General features: G+C 50.0%; 1 protein-coding gene across 1 annotated transcript; it reads left to right on the top strand.

The window, feature by feature from the left end:
• Positions 1–11655: 11655 nt before the first annotated feature.
• Positions 11656–15175, top strand: CYTL1 (cytokine like 1). The gene is made up of 4 exons (XM_032333813.1): positions 11656–11860; positions 13688–13732; positions 13843–13971; positions 15026–15175. Exons 1-4 carry the CDS (start codon positions 11711–11713, stop codon positions 15107–15109), a joined length of 408 nt encoding a protein of 135 aa, XP_032189704.1. The 5' UTR covers positions 11656–11710; the 3' UTR covers positions 15110–15175.
• Positions 15176–15522: the final 347 nt, after the last annotated feature.

Genomic DNA, 15522 nt, shown 5'->3' on the forward strand with positions numbered 1-15522 from the left:
GTGTCTCCCCTCTTACCTTTCTTGTGCTATGGAAGGAGCAAAGCCCCGCTCTGGGAACCCAGGGCCTCCTCCTAAAGAAGAAAGGGAACTATTCAAACGAAAGGGCGGGGGCTGGGGGGGGGGGTGGTGGCAGGAGTGCAAGCTTGACCTGGCTCACAGGCCAGCGACCGGGAGGCTGAAACGCTTTCCGCCCGAGGGTTAAGTAACTAGCGTTCACTTCCTGCCCCGGGTGTGTGCTGGCTCCGAGGCTTCCTGAAAGGAGAGAGGCCAAAGCACTCAGAGAGCTTCCCGAGGGAGGAAGCCCTGACTTCACAGAAGCTGGAGGCCTCGGGAGCTGGAAGGCAGAGGGGTGTGGGGGCGAGGCCCCGCTGGGGATGCCGGTTCACAGGGGCGATGGGCCCCGGGCCAACAGGTCGGGGCGCAACAAAGGACATCGCGTATTCGTTCAGCCCACCAACCTTCCCTCTCCCTTCGAAGCTAGGCCCACTTCCAGTGCCCCAGCTCCTGGCCCCAGCCCCTCGTCATGCAGGGTGGAGGGGTGTGCTGAGCGGGCCCTATGTTCCTGGAGCTGAAAGTCACATAAATCACACTAGCCAACCCACACTGCTTACTCTGCACTAGGCTAAGAGTGCTGCGTAAGTGACCTTTGAATCCTCGCTCAGCCCTGGGGGCCACCAGAACTGTCTCCATTCACAGGTGAGGAAACAGAGAGGTCAAGTCAGGTAGCTGGAGAGTGAAAGTGGCTCAGCGCATGGAGCCCCATCTAGGAGCCAGAAATGCTGCCGACCCCCAGTTCTAGCGTGTGAGCCCTCCGCTGGGCTCTCCCGTTGGATTTCCAACCTCTAAATCAAGCTGGGCCTCTAAGAGAAAGCAGGATGGTGGGTACCGGAAGATGGGGGTGAGGGGTCCCAGGGTGCTTGGTGTTCAAGAGCTTCACTCTGGGTGGACAGTGGTGACCCTCGTACAACAGTGAGAAAGGGCTTAATACCACCAGCCTGCTCACTTAGAAATGGTTAAAACAGTAAAAAAAAAAAAATTATCTTACATAAGTTTTGCCACAGTCAGAATTGTTTTTCACAGGTACAGGGGAATAGAACAGAGCTCTAGAGATGCTCACTACATTGCACAAGAAATAGATCCTCTTTCATTAGAAAGGGAATCAGTAAAGATAGGAACAGAGGTAAAGATTTCCCAAAAATCAGGAGCTGTAATCAGGTAGGGAGTCCCAGATTCCAGATTTAAAGGAAGTCCGGTTGGCTTTGTAGAACACTCTAACACAACCAGCTACCTGTTCAACTAAGTCAGTTCCGTTCACGTGATTAAAATAAATGGGTTGTGTGAATCATTCAGTGTCCTATAAACAAAACCAAGGGGGAAACCTGGGTCTCTGAACATAATCTCTAATTCAACATGCTCTCTGCTAGCAACAGGGAATCTTCCCGGTGGTCTGGAGACAGGTTCTGGCGTCCCCCATTCTGCCTGAATCCTCACGACCGCCAGTCTGTGAGGGACCTGAGGATGCTGAGAACCCCAGGGGTCAAGCATCTTGCAAAGTGGGGGACAGGAGCTTGATCTGCCATAATAGCCAGCAGGCTCGGACCGCCTGGGGGAAGAGGTTTCAGTATTCCCATGACTGGCCCCTTACAAGCGATGAACTGCTGCATTTAGAATGGAGAAAAAAACATCACTTTAAATGAAATTGCCCCTCATGTTTCGAGGAATTTCAGGCTCCAAGATAGAGTAAGGAGCTGCCCTATGTTACATAGCTTGGTGGCATCTCGGGAAATCATCTTCCTTTTTGTCTTTTCTCTGTCACTTGGCAAATATTTAGTAAGACCCTTCTCTTAGGCGGCAGCATAGTGAGGGGGGTTAGAAACACAGATTTGAACCAGCCTGTCTGGTTTGAACCTGGGATCCACTATTGATTAATTGTGTGACCTTGAGCAAGTTACTTAACTTCTTGCCCACTAGTGTCCCGTCTGTAACATAGGGATGTGATGATTCCATAACCTACCAGCAGGGTTCTTACAAGGATAGCCTTGGTGAGCACTCACGGGGCACTAATAGGACCAGGCACTCAGCCAGCTGCTGTTCTCACTCCCACATCCCCACAACAGGCACGATGGAATGTGGAAGCTGATGGAGGAGTTACATCAGCTTCGTGATTTTGGCCAAGTGTCACCTTCACATTTTCAAGCCTCCTGTCCAGGCCTGTGCTCTCTGCAGAAGACCAGCTCAGCTCCTGCCACCACGAAGCCTGAGTTTGACAAAGACCTTGACAAATAAACCATCATAAGGCAATATGGGGAATATTACTGGTGTGTTATTAAGTGAAAAATTATAATCCTCAATGAACCACCTTAAATAACCATGCATTGCTCAGTGCATTCATTTTCTATTGCTGTGTAATAAATTCCCACAGACTTGAAGACTTAAAACAATACCCATTTATTAGCTCACAGCTTAGGAGGGCAGATGTCTGGGTGGAATCAGTGGGGTTCTCCTGGCTGGGTCTCACAGACCAGGACTCCTATCTGGGGGCTCTGGGGAGCAATCCTACCCCAGGCTCACTCAGGGACAGAACCCAGTTCCTTAGGGCTGGGGGTCCGCTGTTCTCATTCTCTAATGGCTGCCACCCAGGGCCACTGCCATGTCTTGGTGGCCACTGCATTCCTTGTCATGCTGTTTCTCTGCCTTCAAACCAGCAATGTCAGGTCAAATCCTTCCCACACTTAGAAGCTCTCTGATTTCCCCATCTGCCCCTGACCAGAGAAAACAACCTGCTTTTACAGGGTGTGTGTGATTGGACCAGGCCTACCTGGGCAATCTCCCTCTGGATGAACTCAAAGTCAACTGGTAGTAACCTCCAGGACAACCACAAGCCCTGTTTCACATTGTGGCTTACATAACCACAGGAGCGATGCCTGCACAGGCTCCGCCCACCTTCAAAGGGAGAGGCTCCCAGTGTTAGAGGTTACCTGGACACAGAGGTCATCAGGGTCAGGCTATCCAATAAGAAAACAGGGGGCTGGGACAGCTAAGACAAAACTGCACTAGCATCCTGTTTGACAGCTTAGATGAGACCACAGTAGCATCCCATCTAGCAGCCTCTGTAGGACTAACTTGTTCAAAACATCTGAAATGGAACAGTTAACCATAGACATTGGTTGCTATCACAAGTTGAGGCAGTTCATCTCCAGATGTCAGCCTAAAAGACCAGCAGCATGTGAACAATAACCTGATGGGTAGACGGATGCATGAGTAAAGCCCTGATTGGCACATCTTAGTGGCCAGTCCACAGGGGTCCATTCGCAGGATGCTTAAGGTAGTTCCTCAAAAGAACTTATAACAGCCCTTGGATCTGGAGGCCAAAACACCAACCCTTTCAGGTCCCCTCCCTCTCCTGGAACTTTATACTATTACCCAGTAAACTTTACTTTGCTGCCCACCACTCTTTGTCTGGTCTACCTCTTCATTCTTCAAAGTGGTATGACCAAAAACTGCAGGCACTAAGGGAACAAAACTCCTGTAACACCAGGGGTCACTGGAGGTCATCCTAGAATTCTGCCCACCACAGTCAGGATGGGCCAGGTCTTGCTGTGGTAACAAACAAGCCCTAGTCCACACCATGGTGGGCTGGGGTGTCACTCCAGGTCTTCTCCAGCTCGGGATGAGGCACAGAGAACTGCCACCATCTGTGACTCAGGTGGTCCCATAGCCAAGAGGAAGAGAGTGTGACATGACACTTAAAGCTTCTCCCCAGTAGTAAAGACCATCATGTTCTCCTATGTGTTGGTACACAAAATAACTCACAGGGCCATGCCTAACTTGAAGGGGGCAGGAAGCTTCCTCCCAGCATGGGGCCAGGAGAGAGGAGCCTGGCTGTCTTTGGTGAGCAGCACTAATGACTGCCATTAAGTAGCAAGTCATTGAAGTAAGTGTAAGCATCCACTCCGTGCTGGTACCTGGGACCGGATTAGTCAGGACTCTAATCTGCAAAAGGAAGAAGAAAGCTCACTGAAAGCAGCTCTAGGGAAACCCCAATACTAAGTCTGCAGCCAGAAATGAGCCCAGGTAGCTGACAGAGCCCACAGACAAATTGCAGGACTCTGCTTCCGGGACTAGAATCAGGGCTGCTGCCCCATCCAGGCTCTTCTTCCATCTGCTTCCCAGCTCTGCTCATGCAGAGACGGAACTGCTGGAGGCCACAGTGGAACTTCAGTGGGATGAGAGAGCAGTTTTCTCCCTCTTCCCCTCTATTAATCCCAGGGAACGATACAGATCCGTCCACCCTGGGCCCCATGCCCATCACCAGTGCCATATCTGGGATGTAAGACCTGGCCCAAGAGGGGGGCACCTGGGTGGCTCAGTGGGTTAAAGCCTCTGCCTTCGGCTCAGGTCGTGATCCCAGGGTGCTGGGATCGAGCCACGCATCGGGCTCTCTGCTCCATGGGGAGCCTGCTTTCTCCTCTCTCTCTGCCTGCTTGTGATCTCTGTCTGTCAAATAAATAAATAAAATTGTTTTAAAAAAAAAAAAAAAGACCTGGCCCAAGATGGAGTTAAAGAACAAGGTCTACATGCAGGAAAAAAAAAAAAAAAATGAAAGAGAAGATAAAAGAAACACCACAGCTCCTACAGTCACCCCAGCTTCTTTGTGTTTATTTCATCTCCACAAAAACTCTGCAGTAAATGCTGTAAATCCCCCATTCAGAAGCTGACGAGCGATGACAAGATTTGCACCCATAATAACCTTTGTTCACATCATAACAGAAATGAGATTTAAAGTCTGTATTGATCCAAAGCCTGTGCTTTTTCTGCGAAGCCGAGATTTTTCTTGAAAAGCTTTTTCTGTGTCTTTTCTGCATAAACACGGTCAGGGAAAACGTTTGGGAGAACATATCCTGTATGCAGTATCTCATTAAAATTTGAATCCATGTTTTGGAGGCTTAGAAAGGGGTCTGTATTCTAAAACGTGGGATTCTTTTTTATAATCACTGCCCAAAAGCACAGCCCAGCCTCAGTGTTTGTCTTCATTCCTTCACTCTGGACCATGTGGGCCAACTTTCCTCTTGAGTCTGCCAAGAGTACAAGTAACACGCTCAAAAATACTTCACCTAAACAGGGGAAGATGTGTTGCTTTAATAAAAGGAACGCTGACATCAACAGGAACGCTGGAGGCAATGTTCTGGCTAGTGGCTCAACCTACCCTCAGCTCAAATACCTCCTGGCCATCACTGAGTCCATACGGTAGAGGCACTGCGGGCTCCTGGCTTTCAACCTCAGAGCACAGGCAGGAGTGCAGACAAGCGAAAGAGCCACCTCTTTCGCCAGAGAAAAAGCCTCCAACAGCAGCCTCTGACATTAGCATCTGAAACTCTGTTTTGTGCAGAACAGAAGCTGCCCCTGGGTGCTGCCTATTGCTGCCAAAGTCAGCTACTGGCCGGACATTAGGCAACAGAGATTTGAAATTGGCCATGGCCATATCAACCTTGGCTGTCACCACGAGCATGTTCTTAGGACAGGAACATAAGGAACGTTCGGGAAACGTGTGATTCTGTGTTAGAGCCAGGTAACAAGGGGTCAGGAAAAAAGCAAGTGTGCTCAGGTATTTCCCATAACCCCCTGGGCCAGGAACAAAGAGTATTTCCCTAGTTACCTGTGTATCTTATTGGAATATGTTACCTGTGTCTCTTATTGGAATATGTCAGTCTGAACAACGAGAAGGAAAAGATTAAACATTCTTTATCTAGAAATGCTAAAAAAGGAGTCCCAGACTATGAAAGTGCTAGGTCACAAGACAAACAACGGCAGGGTCTGCTACCAGACGATGCTCAGGAATTTCTTTAGTGATCATGGGGGAGACATTACCTCTTTAGTCAGGGATGACATAGCATGTGTTGTATATTCTATTGGCAGCCACTTTGTGACTACATGAGGACCTGGCTTTAGGATAGAGCTGATGGTATGTGTCTCAATACAGGCTTAACCAAAGAAGCAGAACCAGAAACAAAGACAGAGGAAGGAGTTTACTATAAGGATTTGACTGACATAGTTGCAGAAACCAGACAAGAAATTCCAAAATAGTACGGAAGGCTGTTGGGAAAGGCAAAGCAAAATTCACAGGACGGGCTGAAGCTACTCAGTAGGGAAATTTTCTTCTCAAGGAAAGATCTTCTTCATCAGTTCTACTCTTAATTTCTTCCTACGATTGAGTTAGGCCCACCCAGAATATCTAGGATCATCTCCCTTCCTTAAAGTCCACTGATTATGGACTTTAATCCATCTATAAATATCTTCACAGTAACACCTGGATTCTGTGTTTGACTAAGTAACTGGGAAATGTAGCCTAAAAAAGTTGACACATCAGAAGACCATCACAGTATGGAATAGGGAGAGAGGAATAGATGATTTCTTAATGACTTCATTGAATTCCTAGATCAAACCATGCCTGAAGTCCACTACCTCGGCACTATCCATAAATTCAACCTTCAGCATATCAAGCTGTGTTTTCTGTAACTTGCAACCTGCAGTTCTAATTGACACAAGAGGGACCCAAAACAAGGAGGTGACAGCCTCATTCTGACCAAAACTTCCAAGAAGGATTGTGCTCCAGTCTGGGTCCCAGATAGTGTAAAATACATTATCACACATCAGAGTGAATAAAGGAGTGGTCACCGTCACTCAGAAGAAGATGTTTCCAGAACACATGCTCTGTGTTGGTCCTGAGCTCTGGACACAAAGACACAGAGGGGACACCTGCTCTATCCATAGTGGATGAGCAAGCAAGCAGACAGCAGCCAGAGTAGACAATGCCTGGCAGAGCAGAGGAGAGTGCAGGGTCTGTGGGAGCCTGCGCAGGCAGCAGGAACCCAATCCAGCCTCTGTGGGTCAAGGCAGGCTTCCTGGAGAAAGTGACATTGCTACTCTGTCTGGTGGGATGAGAAGCAGCAAACCAGGGAAGCGAGGAGAGGGAAAGGTGCTCCAAGAAGGGAGAATGGTGTATTTGAAAGGGAAAGGCCACTTGGGTATGGTGATGATGAGCCCTAGTGACTGCTTATACTGTGTGATTTGAAGCAAGTCACTTACCTTCTCTAAGCCTTGGTATCCTCAAAGGATAATGATAGAATAAATGCATTAATATCTGCCCTGGCCTCGGAGCAGGCAGCACGTCCTGAGTTAGCTGTCATCATCACATCATCATCATCACCAGGAAGGGACGGGTAGGGATGGCTGGAGACCTCAGTCAGCCTTCCAGGCCTTGGGGAGCCAGGGAAGAACTTGAAACAGGGGTTGGCAAGAGTGGATTTCTGCTTTAAAGTTGGCTCCTAGGAGGAGAAAGAACTTCAGACAATGAGACATTAATCATGATGCGACTGTGGGAAAGATCTTTAAGCCACTTCCATGGAAAAGGGTCCAAGACATGGGGAGGTTTGCTCTGAAAGAGAGCCCAATCTGTCTGGAGGATCAGCGATGAGTGCTTGGGGACAGACTGAGGAATGAGGGTGGCCTTAGGATCCACGGGACTCTTCTGTAAAAGAAGGTACCCGAGCTTTAAGCTAAGGATGGCAGCACCAGGAAGTCATCAACACTCCCCTTCATCTTGGGAAGAATTTGCCTTAGCCAGAGCCACCCAGAGCCTGCAGCATGGCTCCAACAGGCAATGAGCTCCCCATCAAGGGAGGTATGCAAGCAGACTATGGATGTGGGAGACAAGGAAGGAAGCTCAAGCACAGGGAAGGTTGATGGAGATCATTACTAAGTTCCTCCAACTTTAATATCTGTTATTCTACTGAACCCCAGAGACATAGTATGGCAATTTCCTATGGCTGATAGAAGAAATCACCACAAACTGCGTGGTTTAAAACAACACCGTCTGTCTCAGAGTTCTGGAAGCCAGAAGTCCACCTTGGGTCTCACTAGGCTAAAACCAAAGTCTGGGCAGGGCTGCGTTCCTTTCTGGAAGATCTAGGGGAGAAAGTTTTTCCTTGCCTTCTCCAGCCTCTGGAGGCTTCCTGTGTTCCTTGGCCATAGACACTTCCATGGTCTTCAAAGCCAGCAGAACAGGATCTTCCAAATTCTCTCTTGCTCAAGCCCCATGCCCACCCCTACCTCCACCTCCACACCCATCCTACTTCCCCACCGCAACCCTCACATGGAGCCTCCTGAGGCCAGACCTGAAGTCTGCTGTCCCTCCATCACCCCGTGTGATGTGATGAATTGATGGCCCTCTTTCTTCTGCACAAGGACAGCAACCCCATCTCTATCACTCACCAGGTGGTCCCGCCTATCCATCTCAGGCCTGCATACCGCAAACTCTCATTAAATACTGTGTGTCCAGGGGCACCTGCGTGGCTCAGTGGATGAAGTATCTGCCTTCGGTTCAGGTCATGATCCCAGAGTTCTGGGATCCAGTCCCACGTTGGGCTCCCTGGTCAGTGGAGAATCTGCTTCTCCCTCTGCTACCCCCCCCCCCATGCTTTCTCTCTCTCTCTCTCTCTCCAGAATAAATAAATAAAATATTAAAAAAAAATACTATGAGTCCAGTGAATCAACAAAGAATCCATTCAAAGGATGGATGCTGTCTGCTGAGGGTCACCTGTTCCTTGCCTCTGGCTATTTGGCTCTCCTGGCATAATGAGGTACACAGATGGGGCTTATGCTTTAGACACTGAAGGGAGTGGAGAAACCTTTGCAGGAAGACAAAGACTTCAGTCTCTTGGGGAATTCCACCTGTATTTCTGACATTCACCTTCCAGATGGAGCAGACTGATGCTGCAGGTGCTGTGGGAGGGGCTGGGGCGGGGGTGTACAGCAGGGAGTGGCAAAAGACTTGGGGAGCAGAACACACATGTGGGGTGCCAAGACCTGCCTGCACCCAGGGCAGGGGACTCTCTGGGGCAGCCGGGGTGAGGCTGATTCAGCTGTACTCTGTGCCTTCATTCTGGGCTTGTGCCTCTCTCTGAGTAACAGAAAGAACCACCATCAGGTTAACCGGGCAAAACCTTCCTTGCACATCTACTCAACCCCCCTGGCTGCTGGCTGTTGAACAGAGGTGAGGAAGGAGTGGTAAGGGAGGGAGATGAGGTCCAGTTTCCTTAGTGTCTGGGGCTTAGGGGACAGCGGAAGCTTCTGATTTGCTCAAGAAGCTCCATCAACAGCCACACACGGTGTCCCGAGTGAGACGGGGCTGGTTTCCCAGCAACATGTTTATCTCCACTTCAAATGCCCAGACAACTCCTGTTTTCTGGTAACATCCCCTCAATCTGGATGGCCCAAGGACTTGTTTTGGTGCATGGGCTTGTTTTTCCTCCCTGTCCTGAATTTGAAGCTCGTTCGAGGAACCCATCCAGAAGCCCCGAACATTTCAAAGCTGGCCTGACATCCCTGGCCAGGCCGGCTTGTCCACCAGGGAGACCCACGCCCTAGGCAACTCCGCGGAAAGTGTGAGAAGACTCCTTCATCCAGAAGAAAACACTTCTCTGTTGGCTGCTTGCCCCCCCTCCAAACACACAGAGTCCTACCCTGTCCAGGAGGGTGTCCTGGAGACTGTCCCCGGGTCATATCGATAAAGGTGTTGAGAGAACACACTCTCAGCTGCCCAACAGGAGGGCCTGGCTGGGGTCCCCGCCCAGCTTGAACACCAGAAAGCTAAGTAAAGTAAACACCTCAGGCCTGGAAGGGACCAAGGTGACGCTACTCTGTTTATGGACAGGAGCTGTGCGGGCCCCAGGTCAGGATGGGGTTTCTCAGGGCAGACAGAGCAGGAAGAGGCTGGGGCCGGACACCACACTCCTCTCTACCCTCCCTCGCTGCCAGAGAGAACTTGGAGACAAACAGACAGACACAGGCCCAGATTTCTGTTCCTCATTTGCCTTGTGACCTCAACCAGTTCCATGTCTCCCGTTATACCCGAGTTCTCACATCCAAGAGACCACCAAGGAGCCAAGCACCGATGCAATCACATGAGGGTTTATTTGACAAGCGTAAGCCTGGGCCCAAGTATACCCAGCACAACGGAGTAGGAACTTGGACCCCGAGGCTAGTTAAGGCAGGGTTTTTATGGGTCATTACAGGAGGCTTGGGCGGGGAGGAAGAGAAGTTTCAGACTTTTCAGCAGTAAGATGATTAGCTGTTGCTGGGGTGTTGCACGGTGGGGTACTTTCTTGGAACTAAAGCAGGGTGGGGGGTCCCTAGAATGAAAGCAGGGTGGGGGTCCCTGGAACTAAAGTAAAGTAGGGGAAAGTTCAGCCCTTGGTCACAGGGGCCTGAGATGGCTGCCGAAACTAAGATGGCTGTACTTATGCTAAGGCTAAACCTGAGGTGGGATGGCCTTAATTTTCTCGGCCTCCACACTGAGACCTTCCCCTTCCTTGTCCAGGAAGTGGGAATAACCCAATGTGCATTCTGTAGGGCTCACGGCATGTGTGACAACGGCTGGGATGACTGTGACAGAAGTGGTGCCAAGGGATGTTCTTCCTCTCTCCGACGGCTCCTTGTCTTTGCTGGTTCCTTAGTCTTGCTTGGGCAGCCCAGGGACCCCAGCTCCTCCTCTGACCACCAGGAGAAGGGTCTCGGTCCTCACTGGGGAAGGGAGGGATGGATGAGGATGGGGCACAAAGTCCAGTCTGGACCCGTCCACCTCCAGCTTTGTGACCTGAGACAAGTTGCTGGAACTCTCTGAGCCTCCACTTTCTCACCTGGAAAATGGGACTGTTTTCTGAGGCAGCTGCTTCACAAGGACACTTGGGGGAATGGAGACTCTGACCTTAGCTCAGTGTCTTTTATTCCTCACCAGGGGCCTTGGAGCTAGGTGCTCTTATCATCCCCATGGCACATATAACGAGAGGGAGGAAAGAGCTGAGAAACCTGCCCCAGGGCTTCACCAGAAGTGGGCAACCATGCACTGCCCTGAGCATCTAAGGAGAGAGTCCATCTTTTAACTGGTGGTCCATATGGAGCCCTGCCTGCAGAGCCTCGTCACCAAAAGAGCCTCACATTTGAGAACCATCCCTTCCTGAGCATCTGTTCTGTACTGGGGCCTGTGCCAGGGGCTTGAAGTGGCCTAGCTTCGGGGGGAGGGGAGCCTCACACATCCCCCCCTCTACCTCCACCCAACCACAGGCACCAGAGTGAGCCCAGCTTCCAAAGGCAGAGGCACAGTTGCTCAAAGGGAAAATGACGGCCCAAGCTCCTGCTGGGTGGTCAGTGGTGGGTGGACGCTGACACCAGGATGCCCAACCCCAAGCCCTGGATCCCTGGTACTCGGTCCATCACTTCCAGCCCCTTTCCCTCCCGCGCTTCTGCTCTTGTTTACCACAGGATCCCCACTCATTCTAACTGCAGAGCCTGACAGCCCATCCCTCATCCATCCTTGTCTTCCTCTCGTCCCCTGCCCCCTCATCACCCAGTCCTACTATTTCTGGAAAGTCCCTGCCCAGAGAGAAACTTCTATTAGAAGTGTGGGAGCAGAGGAGCCTGGCTGTCCCTTCCAGGTGTCCTATACACCCCGCCCCCCAGGCAACCCCTCCTCTCACAGGGCAGGGGGGCTTCAGGTCTGAAAGGATCCAGTGTCCAGGGCCAAGTGGGCGTGCTGGATGGCCTTGGCTGGGCCCCACAGGAAGCGGAGGAGGCGTGGAGGACCACCCCCAAGCTGCTGCTTAAAGGGGCACCAGCCACGAGCCACCGGACACAGTGAGGCTGCCTAGGCACCATGAGGTCCAGGCTGCTCCCGGTGCTGCTGCTGCTCCTGGCCGGGCCCCCCGCTGCACAGCCGGCTCCCCCGACCTGCTACTCCAGGATGCTGAGCCTGAGCCGAGAGGTCACGGGTGACTTCCAAAGCCTGCAGGCTGTGGAGCCCTCGGTAAGTCTCCTCCAGCTGCCCTGCATGGACCAGGAGTTTCAGTGCAGATCTAGGTCTCCAAAACATGCCTTTGTACTAGGAAAAAAAAAAAAACAAAAACAGTTTTTCTTTCTGGTCAATGTTAATTTCAAGGGTTTGCATTTTATCCCCATCCTACTAAGTAGAAATGACAGTGGTTTGCATCTTTTTTAAATACAAGGAAAATCTATCAGAGACACCACAATACTTTGTCTTTATTGGTAACTTGCCAGCAACAACGGGAGGCTCTGCTGTAAAACGTAAAAGAAGAAAAAATAAACCTCCCCAAAGAGCCTGGAAGTCTGGAGTTAAGGAGGAGCACAGATCTGGTTATTCTCTTCAGGAGCCTGGTGATTATGAGTGAGCACTCAGGGGAGGACCCCCCAGGACGTGCCCACCCCTTACTGCTTACCTTGGGCAGACAGCTCAGCCCCTGAATCTCGGTGTCCTTGGCTGTGAAAGTGTTGATACAGGGCCCACCTCCCGCTTTGGGCTTCGCGAAGGTGAATGAGACATGCTGGGCACAGTGCTGGGCAGGGGACACCCCAGGAACGTGAGCATTCTTAACATGCTCTTTTCACAGGCAGACCCCGGGCTCAAGGGGGCAGGTTCCAGGGGCTGCCCAGAACGATGACCCAGGATCCCTGGCTGCTTATCCAGTATAGAAAAAAAATGAATTAAACTTCATTAAAAGCTTTGAAACAATTCAGGGCCCTTGAGGGTGGGGAGGCTGAGTCAGTTGCGTGTCCGATTCTTGATTTCAGCTCAGGTCATGATCTCAGGGTCATGAGATGGAGCCCCGAATCCGGCTCTGACCTCAGCAAGGAAACTGCTTAAGATTCTTTCTCTCCCTCTGTCTCTGCCCCTCCCCCACTTAAAAAAAAAAAAAAAAGCTTTGATAAAGTTTAAAAGTGTCTAAAAGTGTCTCTGCACCCCCTGTAGATGCTCCAAACAAAATGTAATGTTTCTCAGATGTAGGGTTATGATACCCTTACACCATTTATTTTCTTTTAAAACTTAAATAATGTGCATGTTTTTCCTAATTATAAAAGGCATACATAGGGGGCTCCCCATATCTGTGGTTTCAGTGACTCGTGGTCCACAGCGACCAGAAAGCAGATGAGCTCCCTTCTGACATATGGTCAAAAGGTTAGCGGGAGTCTAACCCTATGTCACATGCCCACACCATTCATCTCATCATGTGGGCAATTTATCATCTCACATCATTACAAGAAGGGTGAGTAGAGTACAGGAAGAGATTTGGAGAGCGAGATCGCATTCACAGAAATTTTATGACCGTTTGTTGTTAGAATTGTTCTATTTTATAGTAGTAACTGTTGTTCGTTTCTTACTGTGTCTAATTTATAAATTAAGCTTGATCTCGGTTTGTACATATATATAGGAACAAATATACTATATGTACGGTCCAGTGTGATTTATGGTTTCCTGCATCCACTGGGGTCTTGGACTCTGTCCCCCACGTATAAGAGGGAGACCACTATACTTTATAGGCTAGTTGGAAAACGCACAAAGGACAAAGAAGAAAATAAATATTACTTGCCATTCTACCACCTAGAGGTAACTGCTATTGTAAGATTCTGGGGGAGAGTATTTCGGCTTTCTGACTATCCATCTGACTATCCACGCAAATCCATATGCGTGAGTGTGCGCATGTGTGCGTGTGTAAGCAAATCAGATCAAGGAAGGCCCCGGGGCTGTCTGGCTGTTGGATCATGGTGGGGAGCCTTCCGTGACCGACTGAGGGTGCACCCCTGTGGGGGTCATCATGACCTGTCTTCCTTTCCATAGGAGCCGTGTGTGAGATACCTGCCCACGCTCTACCTGGATATACACGTAAGAGGGTGTTCCTGTCTGGGGAGGCAGGGGGTTGGGGAGGGAGCCCAGCTCCTGTCCCTCTGGCTACAGACTTCCCCCATGATACCTTCCCTGCTGTCTTCTCCCAGAATTACTGTGTGCTGGCCAAGCTGCGGGACTTCGTGGCATCAACCCAGTGTTGGAAGGTAGCCCAGGTGGATGCCTTGAAGGACAAAGTGCGGAAACTGTACATTATCATGAACTCATTCTGCAGGAGAGTAAGGAACACCACTAAAAATACCTTTTCTGCTTGTGGGAAGGCTAGGGGGAGGCGGTTGGGGTGGGGGGAGATGGGAAGGGGAAGAGGAATGTTTGGGGTGTTTGCAGATCCTCAATCACTGTCATCCTTGATAAGTGATGGGCACTCAGGACAAGGTCTTCCTTTCCATGAGGTCATGCTGGTGTGGGGACAATACCCAGGACCACATGCTAACCATATAAGAGAGATTCTACTAGGAACCAAATGGGGTAGGGGTTGGAGGGAGAGGGAGCTCCAGAGCGCTGGGGTCAGAGGAGACTTTCTAGAAGATGCTTTCACAGATGCTCTGTGATAGGAGGCTTCTGGTAGAAGAGGAGAAGGAGACAGAAAAATGCAGAATATCAGCACAACTGAGAAAGTGTTGTCATGGGATCTCAGAGGCACAGGCTTCAGCATCAGGCAGACCTGAGCTCCTGTTGGTCTTCCTGCTTCCCAGATGGAAGCAACCCGTAACCTCTCTGAACCACAGTTCCCTCATTTGTGAACTGGAGACATAATTATGTCCACCTCATGCCATCATTAGAAGGATAATAATAAGTACACTCTGACCATGTGTGTGGGGTAGGGGAGTTGAACTAAGTCCCTTGATCCTAAAAACCCTAGCAGAGTGACCACACATAGAATTCCTAGCACCAGCCCTGGCCCAGAGTAAGACATCAGGATGAATGATTAACTATCGAGTTTAATTTGTTTGTTCATGCATCAGAGTTTTCTTACGGATTTCCTCCCCACACTGATTGCCCTTCTCATTCCTCTCTCCCCTTGGTCTGCGGAGGGAAGACAGGAAGAAGATATAATTACAATACAGTATTATTTCTATTTATGATGCGGGATTACATCATGTTCTATAGGAATGTGAAGACGGGGCCCGTTCTCCTTGGGAGAGTAAGTGGGGAGAAGTTTTCCCATGAAAGGAAAGAACGGAACACTCTTAGAAGATAAACTCCTATAGCTGTGCTCAGGTTCTGGGGCCACACTCAGTAACATTCTTGCCTATTGCACATCTTTTTCAGGATTTGGTGTTCCTCTCCGATGACTGCAATGCATTGGAATATCCAATCCCAATGACCACGGTCCTGCCAGATGGTCAGCGATAGGGCAGTCCAAACTAAAGAGAGAGAGCCCAAGGGGACAACAGTTATGTCAGCTGCCCAGACAATGGGCTAAAGCCATACTCTCCTCCCCGCCCACCAGGCCTCCCTGTTACTACTGCACCAGAAGGTATCTCTCCACCAGCTGTCGCATCTCTCCACCTTCTGGAGCACAGTTCTTGTTTTCTTCTCCCAGAACCTGCTTTGAAGACAGTAGGTTAGAAGAAGACAGTTGCTTTTCCCCCTGGTTTTTGTCTTGCCAAGATGGTTAGATACACAAGGATGTTTCCTGGATCCCCAAGAAGAAAAAGCCAAACCCCCGTCTCTTGTATGAATGTCTAGTTTGAGAAAAAGCAGAACAGTAGGCTTGTATTAGTGCTTTAAAGGAGTCCTGGTAACATTTTTCTTTCTTGATAGGC

This window comes from Mustela erminea, chromosome 2 (assembly GCF_009829155.1).
Source record: "Mustela erminea isolate mMusErm1 chromosome 2, mMusErm1.Pri, whole genome shotgun sequence".
NCBI lineage: Eukaryota > Metazoa > Chordata > Mammalia > Carnivora > Mustelidae > Mustela > Mustela erminea.

Coding starts and splice junctions, on each gene's coding strand:
- CYTL1 (XM_032333813.1), top strand. CDS start 11,711: ATGAGGTCCAGGCTGCTCCCGGTGCTGCTGCTGCTCCTGGCCGGGCCC. Junction 13,733..13,842: donor CGCTCTACCTGGATATACAC/GTAAGAGGGTGT, acceptor GTCTTCTCCCAG/AATTACTGTGTGCTGGCCAA. Junction 13,972..15,025: donor TGAACTCATTCTGCAGGAGA/GTAAGGAACACC, acceptor CATCTTTTTCAG/GATTTGGTGTTCCTCTCCGA.